This window comes from Anoplophora glabripennis, unplaced genomic scaffold, assembly GCF_000390285.2.
Source record: "Anoplophora glabripennis isolate ALB-LARVAE unplaced genomic scaffold, Agla_2.0 scaffold455, whole genome shotgun sequence".
Lineage (NCBI taxonomy): Eukaryota > Metazoa > Arthropoda > Insecta > Coleoptera > Cerambycidae > Anoplophora > Anoplophora glabripennis.
This window is the reverse complement of record NW_019416611.1, coordinates 15,687-32,950: the sequence shown is the minus strand read 5'-3', so window position 1 is coordinate 32,950 and position 17,264 is coordinate 15,687. Positions and strand designations below refer to the sequence as shown.

The window sequence follows — 17,264 nt, the reverse complement described above, 5'->3', positions numbered from 1 at the left end:
GCCCAGGAACGACTTATGTTGGTAGGCCCTAACCACCATTCAGTGCAGGAATGAGGGAAACCTGGAAAACCTCATTAAATAGGGGGGTGGTCAAATGCCAACCGGTGTCAATCTCTCACATTGACCCAAGCCAACATTCTTCCACCCTACCATACCTGCACAGAGGGTGCCAATCCTCCGTACAAGCATAGCTAATCTACGGTTTACCGGCCGCGGGATTCAAAACCCGGGCAGATAGCACATATCGATTCAAGTACTGACGCCTTAAACCGTGCGGCTATCGACCGCGGGTTAAATTAATATCAGTATTATCCATTTAATATTTTTCATTTTTACCATCAAAAATTATCTTTCGTAGTTTTAGAAATATGACATTTTTGAAATTTTTAGTAAAAAAAAAGTTCATTAAGAACCAGTTAAAAAAATGTTATTAAAATATGGTAAAAGCAGTTTGTAATGTTCAAAAATTCGTAACACAGATCATGGAAAAGGGTCATAGGATAATCTAAACATGAAATATAAAAATAATTTAAAAAATATTATAAATATACATAAGAAAGATATGTATCGATATGGAAATAAAACAGGAAGCAACAATTTTATAAAAAACTAATTCTTAATAAGGAGAATATGGAGTGAATAGAATATTGAGTGAACAGTTGTTGCTAGTGACCAAAAAAATAGAAGAAGGATTAAGGAGGCTCTAGGTGGAACAAGCAAAATCATGATGTTTTCATTAATAAAAAACATATTTCTGTGTTATATTATTTTACAGCATGTCACTAATTTTAAATTATGTCTTTTTCAATCTCATTATCTGACCAAAAGTAGGCTCTCATACAAGTAGCCACTAAATGAATACACTTTATATGTTTGTTAGTTAATAACTGTTAGTTAATGGATAGTATTACCTACGTACGTACTATTTTAATCTCATTATAAGAAGTTGAGATCTGATTATAATCAGTACCTGCCTGGTAGTAATTTTTTATAATTTAAGGAATTCGTTATTAAAGATAAAATTTCCTCATAACTAATTTTTTTCTAATGCTATTTACAAAAATTTACGTAGAGAATTTTTAGATCAAATATAAAATCGACCTATCTAAGTGTTTTTCTATCTTCTAAAAGAAAAGTAAGAGGGAGAAAGTGAAAAAACACTTAAACCCTTTGACTATATTACATGATTTTAATTAATTTTGTTTTATAGTTGGAAGGAAACGTTTTCGTCGTATACAACTTGGGCACTAATGATCACCCTCTGGGAGAGATTTCTGTTAAAGTCAACGATAATGCCTACCATGTGGTCAAGTTCCATCGGCAGGGTCATAATTCGTCTTTACAGGTTGATGATTATAACGTTCGCTATAATCACCCTACAGGTAAATATCAAACCACACAAGGAATATTTTTTTGTAGATATGCTTGATTTGATATGTGTAATAGACAAATATAAATGAATAATTATATAAAGCACATATTAGAATGTTTACCCCAGCTTTGTTAAGAATAACTAAAAAAATATGACGTCGTGCATGTCATCCTTAGTAACGTACATTTATTTTTAAAGAAACTGAGTCCGTCCATAAATATCATTTAAAATTTGTTTCCCAAAAATTTTTATGTATAACGTATAACTAATCGTTTAGGTACCTTTTTTTTTATTTGAGCCCAAATATTTTGCAATTTACGTTTGCCACATATCCCAGAGGATTACAATTTTTAATATTATTAATGAAATAGATTCTGTAGTAAATTTCAAATTAAATAAGTTAATTTTTTTTTTGTGCACTGCACATCATAGTGATAACATGTAATTATTTTATTTTTAATGTGAAAACCATTTTGTGTTTGTATTGATATTTAACATGATTGAAGTTAAGGTTATCGAACTGGTCTTAGGTTATCAAAATATGTATATTCAATACTCCAAATCGGAGGAACATCAATGAAATCCCTGACCCACCAGCCTATATATTTAACTGAATCCACACATGTAAATCACAACTACATACATTTTTGGTAATCCTCAACTTAAATACATAACATCAGTACAGAAAAATTGTTTCTTTGTTTCAGTTTGGTTTCTTAAAAATTTTAATTATATGGCAAAGATCTTTTATACTTTTTTTCTATATGAAATTCTTGTGAGAATACCTTACGTATGACGTTTAAAACACTCCTTATTAAAAGTCAATTAACAAAGATTTATCTAATTAGCTGCATTAAACCATACTTCATTATTTCCATACAAGCACAACACATTTTGAATACTTTCTACCCATAGAGCAAAATGTTATTGTAACAACTTACTACTGTACAACTCGCACAATCCGCAGAATCTTGAAACTGAGCTTGAAACCTAACATGTTGTAATTGCTGATCTTTAACACCTAAAAACTTTACGTATTATTCATCTATTTAAAGTATTTGATATACAGGGTGCCGAAAATTAGTAGGTCAATCCGTTAACCATAGATAGCTGATATGAAAATAATGGGAATTTCATTATGCCACTTTTCATTTAGGAGACCCATTTTTGAAATACAGGGTGTCAAAATGTAAATTTCAAAAACGAAATTTGTCGATCACTCCGGTGGAATTAGAGATATTAGTTTGAAATTTCGTTAATATTTTTTTCTTGTGCACTGCACACTTAGAAACACATTTTCAGTATACTTTTGGTAAAAAAAATCAAAGCACGAGCGGAGGTGAGGGGGTTAAAGAGCAATATGACCCCACCAACTTTTTCATACGCACGCCTATGGTAAAAACATTATATTTTTTTAGATAAAGCGGCTTTTATTCTAACTTTTCTTATTCTTGCAAGATTTTGATTTGGAGCCTGGGTTACCAGATATTGTAACTTATTTTAATAAAGTTTAAAATCCGTGTTGTACTATAAATTTTATTTAACATTTAACAACATGAAACAAATTGCATATATTTTATATTACAAACAGAAATTGAATTCGAAAAATTATATTAAATGTTCAACATGAAAACCACCTTCGCGGACGCACATCCTGCATCTCTTTATAAAGGAGAAACGAATATTATGAAAAATATGTGGTTTCACCCTAAATTGCTCGGCCCCTTCTAAAATTCTTAATCTTAAATGTTGTTCATCCACAATTGGAACCATGTAAACAAAATCTTTCATAAACCCCCAGAAACAGAAGTCTAAGGGATTAAGGTCTGGGGATCGAGGTGGCCATTTGACTGGCGCAAGACGTCCCCGGCCGATCCAGCGGTTAGGAAAGATTTGGTTTAAATGGTTCTGAACAATTCGGCCATAATGTGGCGGAGCCCCATCTAGTTGAAACCACATATTTTGCCGAACCGCTAAAGGCAAATCATCAAGTAAGTCTGCAAAAGAGGTTTGCAGAAAATGCAAAAATTCGTCGGCATTCAAACGGGGGGGTAAAAAAAACGGTCCCAAAAGAAAATTATCAATTATTCCTGCCCATACGTTTACTTTAAAACTTACTTGATGATGTGCCTCTACAATGAATTTCGGATTTTCAGCAGCCCATGTATGAGTATTATGAATATTCGTTACTCCGTTACGAGTAAACGTGGCCTCATCGGAAAATAAAATAAATTTACTAAAATTAATATTATCATTATTTTCTTGGCATATCCAATTACAGAAAGTGACTCTTGCTTCTGAATCTAAAGGTAGAAGTGCCTGCACTTTTTGTACATGATATGGGTACAGTAATTGCTGTTTGAAGACACGTCGCACATCATCTGACTTAATATTATTGTTGCCACCATTATTAATTTGATTAGCTAGTATCCTCGTACTTATACTCGGAGTTTCTTCGACAATTTGCAAGATTTGCTCCTCTTCGTTTGGACGTAATTTGAGTTGCCGTCCACATTGGCCCATCCTCCTATGCTTAAAGTTGCCAGATTCTCTCAGACGGTTGACTAAGCTTAAGAAAAATCTCCTTTTTGGATGGTGCCTGGTTGGAAATTTGTCCGCATAACGCCTAGCAGCTAAACTAGCATTAGAGTTACATTTTCCTAAAAGCAAGAGAAATTAAATTGTTTAGGTTCGAGATTACAATTAACACTTATTAAGAAAAAATCCTATTCCTTTTAATAAGTACTTACCCATTATTAAAATCATATCGGTCATTTCAGAAAATGATAGCAAACCTTCTCTGTTCGCCATTTCTTATTGAACACTTCAATTAAAAAATGTCTAAACAACGTTTTTTCTATTTAACTTATAAATTATTTTGACAACCAAATGTACCTAACTATCTGACTTTGTTTTCAAAGCCTACATAGAACTTATTACTTGAAACGTAAAATTAGACAATTAAAACATTTTTTAAGTACTGAAAGTCTATTGCAAATTTACCTTAAAAAATTAGTTGGAAATATTTAAGAATATTTTTCTTGTGGCATGCTTCATTGTTTAAACGAATTGTACCAGGCGATCATTTATAATGTCCCACCCCTTTAACTTTTTTATTTGATGTACTATAAAAAAATAAAAACAGGACCGTATAGGATATAAAAAATACTTTTTTATGTATACAAAAGAAAGAAAAAAAGAAGAAATTATACCACACTCATTATCAATACCGTTACCAAAACATTGATTTTTTCGTCTTATTTCTCTTGTAACAGCACAAGAACAATCATTACTTTTTATAAAATAAGAAAGTAATGTGTTTTCCTCTCGGAATATAGCCCAATAACATCGAATTAAAATTAATTTTGGATACACTAGTTACCAAATCCATACTATCCGTCCAAATAAGTTACAATATCTGGTAACCCAGGCTCCAAATCAAAATCTTGCAAGAATAAGAAAAGTTAGAATAAAAGCCGCTTTATCTAAGAAAATATATGTTTTTACCATAGGCGTGCGTATGAAAAAGTTGGGGGGGTCATAATGCACTTTAACCCCCTCACCTCCGCTCGTGCTTTGATTTTTTTTACCAAAAGTATACTGAAAGTGTGTCTCTACAAGAAAAAAATATTAGCGAAATTTCAAACAAATATCTCTAATTCTACCGGAGTTATCGACAAATTTCGTTTTTGAAATTTACATTTTGACACCCTGTATTTCAAAAATGGGGCTCCTAAATGAAAAGTGGCATAATGAAAGTCCCATTATTTTCATATCAGCTATCTATGGTTAACGGATTGACCTACTAATTTTCGGCACCCTGTATATTTGTTTTATTTTATCCTTTAATTTATTTAACTAGACTAATACTTTTTTGTTCGATATTTTTAAAACGTTTCATTAGTCATGCATAAAAGATTAAATAAAAAATTTGTTTTCACATTTCAGAAATAATTTAAAAACATTTTGCAATATGTTTTCAATATTATTTTTTTAATAAAAATGAAACATTTAAATTATTGTAAAGCTTCATTTAAAAATATACTTAAAATAGGTATAACGTGCTGTTAGGGCAGTTCCAGAACTATCATATGACATCCTAAACATCTACATTTATAGCTGTAATGAAAAATTCAACAACGTTCTATCATATAAAGTTATAAGTACGCTTATTTTTGGAGATGTGTTTGATTAAAAATGTTCGCAATGTTATTATGAAAGTGATTCTTTAATTATAGGTCACCAGCTGCAAGTATTCAATAGCCAGTCGCAGATTCAGATAGGTGGAAAATGGAGCAAGAAAGGAAGAATAGAGAGACCGTTCTCCGGAATCATATCGGGAGTGGTAGTCAATGGACTGCGAATCCTAGATTTAGCAGCAGAGAAAGATGTTCATGCATCTATTCGGGGAGATGTGCAATTGATCTCTGGAATTCTAGATAGGCAGGATCACCTTCAAAAGATGCAACAGGTTAGCAGTAACAATCTGTTTGCGTGAAACAGGCATATTGTGGAAATTGAGCTGAAAATGTATTAGTTAAAATTGTCTTCTAGAATATCTGGCATTCCTCCAATCTTTCTACTTATTCGCTTAACTGTATCTCTTTAAGTTTTCTTTACTCTTCTTTTTCTCTTTGATATTTTAACTTCTACGTCTTCCAGACTCCAGCTTCAGGATTTCCGGGCGTCGAAGACGACCTAGTATTTAGCGGGGCAGGTTCCGGGTGTAATGGAGATGACGAGGACGAGTGTCCTCCACTACCTGAGACTGGATCAGGTGACGATGACCTCATAACTCCAGTGTACGTTCCTCCTACTAGACCACCTCCCACAGCCAAAACACCCAAAAATAGTAACATTGAGAAGCTTTGCGATGATGAGGATTGCAATATAGATGGATCTGGATCTGGAGAAGTTACGGAAGAGTCCACCAAATCAACAGGTAAGAAAATACATTCACTTGCAAGAAAAGTTCTAGGAATTTTTACAATTACTGAAAGCACAAGACTCTAAGGAAGTAAATAGAGTAACATGCACTGAACTATTAACAACTTTTGCTAAATTGTTATGGTTATAAATTTAAAACATTAAAACAATTGTTCAAAGTTGTCGTCAACAATGGTCATTGTAGTTTCATTCGAAAAGTCTTGTTGGTGTTAATATCCGTTTTCAACTATTTACAGTGCTGTATCATCTACGCAAGATCCTTTCCTTCTTCTTCTTCCTTCTACTACTTCCTTCTTCTACTAGCCCTATTCAGCAAATAGTTTTGTCCTTTTAACAAAGTCCAAAAGCTTCCTTGCAAACACTTCTCTCAATTCCTTGGGTTCCAAATAGGGTCTCCCCAGGAGCGTCATTCTACTACGTGCGAATCCCGGGCACTCGCCTAGGATATGCAGAGAAGTCTCATCCGCCTTGGCAGACCTGACTGTCTACAAGCTTTAGCTTATGTAGATGTTTCTTAAAGTGACAGTATCCCGTTATGAGTCCCGTCACTCTCCTGAGCTGGATTTTATTCAACCTCAGTAAATTGTTTGCCCTTTTCATGGAAGGATACTCCACGAGCTCCTTAGAATGACTATGTCCTGACCTTGAAGTCCAGTATTTCCTATGTTCTGTCTGTCTGTCATTTGCTCAGAGCCCGCCCGACCACACTATGAGATGTACCACAGAAGGGCTCCGGACCAATGAACTATGTCTAAAATCCTTCCTAGCAAATTCATCCGCTTTCTCCTGCCCACAATTGCCTTTGTGCCCTGACACCCAACACAGTCTAACTGCATTATCGGTGGCCAGTTCAGTCAGCATTTGTAAACAATACCACAAATCATCATCAACAATGGTCATTGTAGTTTTATTCGAAAAGTCTTGTTTGTGTTAATACCCGCATTCAACCATTTACAGTGCTTTGTCATCTGCGTAAGATCCTTTGCTCCAAAATAGACCACAACGAGTATTCATTACTGAAATGGTGCACTATCCGTAAGCACCGTTAAACAATAACGAAGATGGCGAACTACGCCTAGAATGAAATTATTGCGGAACAGTGTCCAAATTATTTTCCAAAACGCTTGCGAAGTTTAATTGATACTGAATTCAACAATTTTGAACATCTGCTGCTATTTTTTTTATTTATTGTTATTAATAGCACTTTAATAAAAGTTGTTAATCGTTTCGTAAAGTGTCACAGTACTTGCAAAATTTCCGAGAATTTTTCGTGTACCCACGATAGAGTCCTGATATGTTATCACTTATTGATTAAATTCATAGATGTGACTGAAAACACAGTTCCATCAGAAAACGTGAGTACTAAGTCCACGGAAGAGAGCTCCACGTTGTCTGGACATCTGACCATAGTAACCACTTCATCAAATGTTTCGACCACCAGCTCTATAGAAGATGGCACGACAAATATAATACATACCACCAAATGGGATACTTCGACTCCTTACACAACAACTGAAGATACCGCCATAACATCCACAGAACGCCATACCGTAACACCGACCATGATACATCGAGCTCCTCCTCCACCGCCACCTATAGATTATAACTTCCCGCCCAGCGACCACAAACCTTCTCGACCACGGCCTCCAGAAAGAGTGAGTTCGGAAACATCGGAAATCATAGCTTTGATCATAGGAATCATTGCCGGAGCCCTGATAGCCGTCATCCTCATCATCCTGGTCATACTGAAGTTCAAATCCAGAGGTGATCGTTCCTTCAAAGTCGATGACAGCAAAGGATTCCAACAAGGCCCTAACGCTGCCCTTTTGGGTAACACCTCCACCACCAATGGACAGACTCAGTACCAACTGAACGGTGCTCTGAGAAACGGTGGTAAGACTGATTTGCAGAAATCGAAAAAGCGCGACAACAAGGATATAAAAGAGTGGTACGTGTAAAGTGCGTCTGTTTGTCTTTCGTTACATGGTGGAACTCCGAGCCAATATCGAGAATATTTTTGGACGAAGTCGGTCGCGTTTAGAATAATTAACTGTTAATAAGAAAGTGATATCTTCATTGTGTCTCGGTGAAGCCGGGACGACCCTTTTACCAGTGTTGAATTTAAATGAAAAATAATTAATGTAAGTAATAATCAGAAATTATTATGCTCATTGTTGCGTACGTTTCTTTCGTGTACAAAGTTCTCGTTTTATTTCCGGTCTATTTCATCATGTAGGAATATTTTTACAGTTATCTTATTTATTGCTAATATATGGAAATTGAATTTTATAAATATCTGCGTTGGATCTAAATACAGTGACTTTGAAAATTGTTACCATTTCCAACTACTCCGATGAAAATCGGCCATTTAAATACTAAACAGGGTGGGACCAGAGGAAAACAGACCTTATTCTACCTAATCCAATTGTTGAGTTGCACTACTGTGGAGTACTCGTACTCAGTCACTTGTGTTTCCTTGTTAATGGTACTCGCGGTGAAGTATTCATGAGTATTTTAGCATGGTACTCGCCCAGCTCTTACTATGAGAAACATGACTTCACCAAAGTATACTAATAATATCAAAGACACTGTATTTAGGTACCTATATTAAATATTTGGTCGAGTATCAAACATTTGTTAAACATGTGCAGTGTTACGTTAATATTCCTTCTCTATAGGCATGTACTTAACTTAAATGAAAACGAAAACTGTTTCTGATAAATGAAATTGACAATAAGATGTTTTTCCATCCCGACTTCGTCACTTTCCAGGTATAACTAAAGAATCTTTACATGATTGCCAAATGTTTGATTAAAAAGAACAATGACCTCTTACAGAATGTTGTAATATTCCACAGACAAAATTCCACGGGTGGTTAAAAGCAAGGAAAAAGTTCACAATAACTTAAATCTGTTTCTTACATACAAAGTGATACAGTTTTATTATTTTTTCAGTTATTCTCACTTATTTAAATATATACAAGGTGACATGGAAAAAAGTGCCTTGCATGATTGGGAATGTGTATTCAAGAAAGAGGCCGCCATTTTGAACAACTTCTTTGAAGAAATAATACATTTTTTCTTTTACCTTTTATTATTTTTATTATAACCGATTGTCTCTAATTGATTATAAGTTATTGATTACCATATTTTATCGCATTCATTTCTTTTTTGAGGAACATGAACATGAATTTTATGTCAAATGGAATTTTTTTGTAGGGAAATCTTGCCTAATATGACACAAAAATTGAGAGGAACGGTAATTTTTAGAAGGTCGTATTAATTTATTAATTTGACTTAAGCATAATGAACCCTCTAACTCCGCCACTGGTTGGCAGCCCGTAGAGGATATTACCTACCAATTTTCTGTACATTCCCTCCACTTAATCGGAAGTAATAAAAAAAACAATATTTTCCAAAATTTCTTTAACACTGTATTTCGAAAACAAATGAAATTTAGACATAAGTGTATATGAAATTTTATGTTTTGAGCTACTCTATCATGTGGTGCTATGCATTGCATTTTTACCATGTCACCCTGTATTTATAGGACATTCAACATTTTTTTAAGACCTACAGAATGTACAAAATAGTCTTCAGTTCAGTTCAATTTTTTTTATTACGATGATTTTTTTTTTAACAAAAGATGACCTATCTTTTATTCATTAACTATATAACATTATTTTATTAGGTACCCTGTAAGAAACATGCATTTGCTAAGTTCATATCTTTTTTTTTCTATTTTTTCCTCAAATATTCGCCTGTATAGGTTTGTCCATGGAATTTAGTAATACGCTGTATAGTCTCATAAAAATAATTTCATAGGCAGGTGTATTCATAAAATTTCATAAATATTGTTGTATTTTTAAGAAATAAAAAATCTTAATTATTCACTGATTTGCAAAATCATTTTTTATAAATTATATAAGCACTGAAGAATCATTGCAGGTCATATATAGAAATTAAAGAGAATTTTACTACGAGTTCAGACATTCCAATTTATGTGTTACCTCACAGAAAGCTCTATTTTCAACAAACACTTAATAGAACTATACTGTTATCTTAAATTTGAAAGATAAATTAATTATTGCAAGACATATAATATAAAGATAGCAAACAGAACAACTAATTTTTTAAATCAGTATAATCAGTTAACATTTTTAAATATCTACATTAATTGAATTTGGAGAAAATGGAGCTTTTTGATCTAAATTTTATGGAATATTTTTTCTTATAATTCAGCAATATTCTTTATTTTGATATAATGAAACTGATTAGTCTTGATAGCATATATTGTTCACTGAAAACAATTTTGCATTAATACAAAACGAAAACAGGCATGAATAAAATGTTTAATACTGCTGAAATGCACTGAACTGTCATGTAGTTCGTGTTCAATCAATATGAAGAGCTGACAAACAAAATATTTTTTTACCTGGTGAAGAATATTAGAGAGGTGAGTCAATTGCATGGTTTTCTTTATTTTACAAACTTGTAAAAAGACGCTTAAAGTTATACAAAGATTTACCAAGAAAGCTACAAACAATAACTCTAGAATCTTATAGGTTAGATTGGTTAGAAGGTTAAAGAATTTGCACGTGGAGCGGTTGTAATGTAATAACCAGTGACTGTCAAACAGTTAATCGAATGTCTGGAATTGAAAAAGAGACTGTTTTTTGTAACGTATAATATCATATCATATCAAATAAAATTAGATTTATCAGCTATGGAACAAATTGAACCATAGTTTTTTGATTAGGTAGGATATATACCCCACCTAAAGTGCTGTTATTTTGAAGTTATTGTTATTGGTAAATTTATTGAAAGGATTATATAAGTATCTCATTTATGGCAGAATAAGATAAATGTACACACTGCCTCTTGCCGAATTAAACAATCTAAATTTACAACACTTAACAGTAATTTTTATTGTATATGTATCAAAAATACTGTTTTAACGAACACAGATCAATAATGGACAATTTTCTTTATGGAATGACGATATTTTGGATGATATTTTTATACCTACTGTATTTTTTTACATTCGGCAAATTGCGAATACATTGCTATACTATACTTTTTATATCATATCTAAAAACTTAATGAAATCTCAGCTTATCTGCCTTAAAAGATTGAAGAGATTAGTTACCTAGAATATATGATTTCCTTACTTCTCATTTTATAAAAAACAAAACTTATATAATTTGCTTCGAGAATTTATACGTTTTTATTCATGCCTGATTTTCTTAAGTCGTACACGGGGTGGTTGGTCTACCCAGCCAGAAAAGTTCAATTTTTTTATCAGTATATTGATTTCGGAGGGAAAATATAACTAAAAATGAGTTAATGTATTTTTTAAGATTATCTCACCCTGTATGTCACTGAACTGCATACATCAATCCCTTTCCACTCTGCCTGTCAAGAACCTTTCCAAATACACTTGTAATTAAATAAATAGCAATACAGTAAATAGAATACGCATTACTGATATTATTTAAATTAGTTGTTACATATATATTTGTTGTGTATAAAATATTGTAAGTAGTAAATAGCATTTTGTATTATACTTTTGGATTTTTGTTAGAGCTATAATAAAATGGCGTATATTTGGATGTTACATTGTCTTATTTATTTCTAAGCACCACTTCAAAGTTATATTGATTGCTGATCAGATCTTGCTGGTCTGTCATTTAAAAATAATTTCTTGTTTAGACGATGCCCAGTTTAGTGAGAACTTACATTTTTACTTTCATTAAAATACCATTTACATTACATTTTTAAAGTACTAGACTTTTTTAAAAGATTACTAAAGTAGCTAGCAGTGCTAGCACACATTTAGATATTATACTATACTCTCTTATTTATTTATACAGATTCCTTCAGAGCTTCAGATATACCTATTTACTAGAAGTCAGTCAAGTAGAACTGAAATTGCAGATCAAGGTACTTTCTTAGATGTCCGTCGAAATCAAATCTGTTATTGGTTTGCTTTGTAAGCAGTTAAATATAATTCTTAATGTGAATCTTATACCAGAGTACTTCAGGTTAGCAAAATTTGACAAAAACGAAGACAATGTGGTAAAGTATCTCGTTTTATAAATCAAATTCTAACATTCTGCCTAATGTTTGGGTTTAAAATGTGTGGTTATGTAAAGTTATTGCCAACATTTTACTTGTAGATTCCTGTTTTATGGTCCACCCTAAATCTGCTTACAACCAAACAGAGTCAGACTAAAGTAGAAGAGATAAAAGACCACATGAAATCATTAAATTATTCTTCCACACTATTCTATATTCTTCCTGGGGACTTTTCTTCGGGAAGCAGAGAGCTACTATTAGCTATTGCGTTTATTATAGCTAAAGATTTGTCAAATTTGATAAATGAGGAAATAAAACAGTCACCTTTCGACGATTCATTCAGTTTGATAGATTTAGAAGATGTGGCGATACAAAAGCCTGAAGTTCCTAATATGATGGGTGATACAGATATGAAAAATTATATTATGTGGCTAAAAGGCAGGACTCGACAAAACAAGAAGATGACTAAAGAATATGAAACTCAAATAACAAAAATATATGAGAAGGTTAGTTAACTTTCAAAGATTCTTAAATTGATTTAGTTTGTACTACCTAAAAATTGATTTAAACACCGTGTTTCTTTTCATATGAGTACATACATAAAGTCTATGCATTTCGAAACATGAAATTCTTTTGATTGTTTTAAAACTTGTGTATCTTGAAAATTATTTGTTTAAATTTAATACATCAAATTTTCAGAATCAGCATAGTTTACTCAAACTATAATGATAATACCTACTCAGGTATTATCATTATTTTATAGACGATGCTATCCCTGTGGGCAATGTCAACAATTATTAGACAGACCCTCTCCTTCTAAAATTCACTAAATCTTGGCATCAACAATATTAATGATTTACAATGAGCAATGACAAACCGTTACGTCTATACGCTCGAGATAATGCTATTGCTGATTGATTGTTTCTACTGTAGAATATCGTGAAAAATTACACCAATCACAGCCGGAGAAACAGAAAGTTTTGTTTTAATGTAACCTTGATCTTATTGTTTTAATTTAACTGGTTACTGGTCACGTGGTCTGTAATCATTTATGAAGGGTCTGTATTACTATGCCTATGTTTAATAAGAATTGAAAGCTAAAATCCACAAAGAGCACTTTCATGATGGAAAAATTTGCGAAATAAAAAATTAAGTTAGGGGTTGATAAAAAAATTATTTTTCTCGCAATCAACAGACGTTTTTATATTTTTCTCATAATTTTAATTTTTTATACTGTTGCAGCATTACTAAGTTCCTAAAATAGAATGTCAGTACGAAAATAAAATTTAAATAGATGTAAACCACAAAGAAAATGTAATTTTGTCAAAAATGGAAAAACAGCAGTCTGTATCTCGTGTGATAAAAAATATTTTGCACAAATATATGCAACTCTTTTCGATATGTCAGGGGGTCAGCAACCCCTATTTTAATGTTCTATTTTGCAAATTAAGTTCAAATTTTTTTCATCATCAAAGTTTATAAGCATAGAAATAATCCCCTAAAAAACGTTATGGGTACCACGCTTTATTTTCATAATATGACATTTGAATGTATTTAGAACAAAGACATGAAAGTTGTTGTAGGTTAGGTTAGATTAGGTTAGGTGACGGATGTGTACTGGTATAATGATATTTGGTAACGATATTTTGTTTGAAGGCGTTTCACGTTGCTCAACAAAAAGTAGCCGGTTATACTGGAACGTAAAATATCAGAACCGTAGGTGAGAAGAAGCGTACACTATAACGAGCAACAAGCTATAGAGTGATCGCAAAAATCGCCCGTTTTTCACAATTCGCAGAGAAATAAAGAAAATAAATAAAACTATGTTTTTGGTCTCAAATTACTCCTCGTAAAAAATTAAGATGAGCATAGCTTTTCGTTTTTTGAAAATTTTCAAAAATCACTCCTATTTAGGGGTTGAAAAGACGCCCAAAATGAAGAATTGAATATTACCAATAAATATAAAAACGATTAGCATGTGCATTTTTCTATCGATTGATTCTTGATACAAAGATAGATTTATTCTCATGACTGAAATAAGCATATTATTAAATTAGAAAATCCACCCTTAAGCGCGCTCAGGGGGTGGAATCATCCCCAAAAATAGAGAATATCAGAAATAATTGTAAAAATTCCAGAATAATTCACATGCTAATAGTTTTTATATCAGTTGGTAATATTCATATTCCTCATTTTTCAACCACTAGGTAGGGGTGATTTTTAAAATTTTCAAAATACTAAATGCTTTCAGTTTTTACGGCAAGTAATTTGCGACCAAAAACATATGTTTATGTATTTTTTTTATTATCTGCGAATTGTGAAAAAACGGGCGAAAATCACATATTTTTTGCGGTCACTCTTTTCGTTTCTCGGAGGGACGAAAAATTAAGAATTAATGGTTATTAGAACTAATGACTGATCATCACAATATGTTAATGCAAATTTGAAGAAATATTAATTCTGAAAGAAGTTGATAAATGTTGGAGAAAACTAAAGAATTGTAACATAACTTTGAATAGTCTATAAAATTCAAGATGCCTAAAGGTGAGTTAGAAAGTACAAACGTAAATTCGATAGAAATAGATGGGCTGCTTTATTAGGTTTCAGGCAAGCTGAAACTACTACGAAAAATCAGGCTGCCACTAATCTCTTGGTAGTAAAATAATATATTTGAATGGATCTTTCACGACTAGAAAACTCAGATTAGTAAAAACAGCAGAAAAACTAGGAGTATTTTGCCCTCTGTGACTATTGTGTTGCATATGACGTTGTCATCGCAAATCTATTCTATTGGCTACTTTCAGCAGATAGAATTGATGAGTTAGGCCGTATTCTTTTATTCATCATTTATCATTTTGATGCGATGGATTCTGTAGGGCCAGTCAGAAATTAGAAATCTTATATAACAGACCAGTAATATTACATGGATCAAACCGATGAATAAAATAACACGGACTAACTCATAGATTCTGTCGGTTAAATGTAGCTACGGGAACGGATGAGGTAAACAAAGGGGTAGCGCAGAAATTCAATTTAAGATTCACTTTATAAAATGTTTTTATAATGGCATTCTCGACTATGCGTACGACGTACGATCAGGTCGCGAATGCACAGCGATCTACTGGAACTAATTTTGGGAGAGACAGCAGCTATAATTCTAATTAATACGCGAAAACCGAACGGTGATAAGTATGGATTGAGAGGACAATACGTAAGAATTAAGAGTAACAGAATTTGGAAGTATTGCATAGCCTACTGTAGAAAATTAAGAAAGTATCAGGGGATAGGTGTATCCGTGTATCGTCGTATTTAGGACACCGCAGAACACACAGAAAACACAACATAAATAAACACGTTTTAACAAATGGCTAGCGATATCCACTAATATAATAAAATGACGTATATTTGGATGTTACATTGCCTTATTTATTTATAAGCAACACTCCATTAGTTATATTGTTTGATGATCAATAATATGATTTGAATCAAAGTACTTTAGGCTTGTTCAATCTGATCAAAATATGGTAATAAGACAGCATAATACATGTTAATTTTTCAAATTAATCTCAAAAAGAAAGATCATTTAAATAAGGTTATTAGTAGTACAGTATTTGTTACTGGAAATGCTTGAATAGAAAAAATTTGCTAATTACTAACATTTTTATAATTGATTATTTATTTATTTTAATACCTATCTTAAAATGATTTTCCGAAAAATCGCTGCCAAAAATAATCCCAGCTAATAAACTTTGGATTTACCTACTGCATTGGGTCATTATAACTGATCCAATAAGTACATCTATACTCCGCGGTCTAAATTATAGAGAGTGACTAAGACATAATATAAATACACTATTACTATAATGCGCATAAAATATAAAATGATTTTTATAACGGTTCAATATTATTTATCTTTGTGCCGCTCACTACACACATCGATAGAATCTATAATCGTCTATAGACTGAGTTACACTGAACGTCGATCTATATTCTATCTCCGTCTTTTGCACTTGGTAGGGAATAGGGAAATTCTTTTTTAGTGGGTGTAAACGGACTTGATTTAGCCGTCCGGAGAAACGTCATAACATAAGCGTAGACGCGGGGTCTAATTCCATTGCTATAATAAATTTATAAATTAAAAAATCACAACTGGGACGTTTTAAAATGCTGTAATAATTAAAATGGATCAAAGTGCCAGTTATAGCAAACCGTAAAAAAATATTATATGTTATGTTTTATTACCTTTTTTCAATATTTTCTATATCTTGTTGCCTTTTACGCAGACACGCCAATGGATTTTCGTTCCCGACACGCTTCATCCCCCTTACTAGTCCAAAAGCTAGCGATGAGTCACTCTCTATAATTTCGACCGCAGAGTATAGAGTGCTACTATTTATAAAAAAAATATCGACGTGTATGTCAAGCGTCCCAAAAAAAAATATAGGGATATCCTAGTTCTTATAATGGGTCATATTGTTATGTAACAATAAAAGAGTACAGTTCTCAGTTTTACCATTGCTTCCTATTATAACGAGCGTTCAAATAAAAACGTGGTCGAAGTTGGCTCTGACACATTGGACGTAGGGAGTAGCTTATAGCGACCAACTTAACCTCATTTCTCAACGAGCTGTATAGCAGCTGTCAGTTTCAATAAAGTTAATGACTATATAACTTTATTTTAAAGAATAATCGTGATAACAATAACAAACAATTAAAGGAGCTGCGGAAAGTGTCCCCCTCCTTGTTATAACAATAAATTAAAGCAGCTGCTGAAAGTGTCCCCCTCCTTGTTCCAAGCACTTTTCACACCTGTTCCTCAAAGAATTAAAGACATTTTCTAAGATGCTCGGGGTATTGTTAATTTCACG

General features: G+C 32.6%; 2 protein-coding genes across 2 annotated transcripts in view; both read left to right on the top strand.

The window, feature by feature from the left end:
• Positions 1-11,935, top strand: part of LOC108909631 (neurexin-1-like) — a 341,617-nt gene extending 329,682 nt beyond the window's left edge. The window contains exons 17-20 of the mRNA XM_023455085.1: positions 1,211-1,382; positions 5,611-5,843; positions 6,035-6,314; positions 7,643-11,935. Coding sequence (XP_023310853.1) covers positions 1,211-1,382; positions 5,611-5,843; positions 6,035-6,314; positions 7,643-8,277 — 1,320 coding nt within the window. The 3' untranslated portion in view covers positions 8,278-11,935. The remainder of the gene's footprint in view (positions 1-1,210; positions 1,383-5,610; positions 5,844-6,034; positions 6,315-7,642) is intronic.
• A 269-nt stretch (positions 11,936-12,204) lies between these two features.
• LOC108909630 (uncharacterized protein C14orf80 homolog) overlaps positions 12,205-17,264 on the top strand; it is an 8,782-nt gene continuing 3,722 nt past the window's right edge. Inside the window, exons 1-2 of the mRNA XM_018714017.1 lie at positions 12,205-12,396; positions 12,498-12,902. Coding sequence (XP_018569533.1) covers positions 12,274-12,396; positions 12,498-12,902 — 528 coding nt within the window. The 5' untranslated portion in view covers positions 12,205-12,273. The remainder of the gene's footprint in view (positions 12,397-12,497; positions 12,903-17,264) is intronic.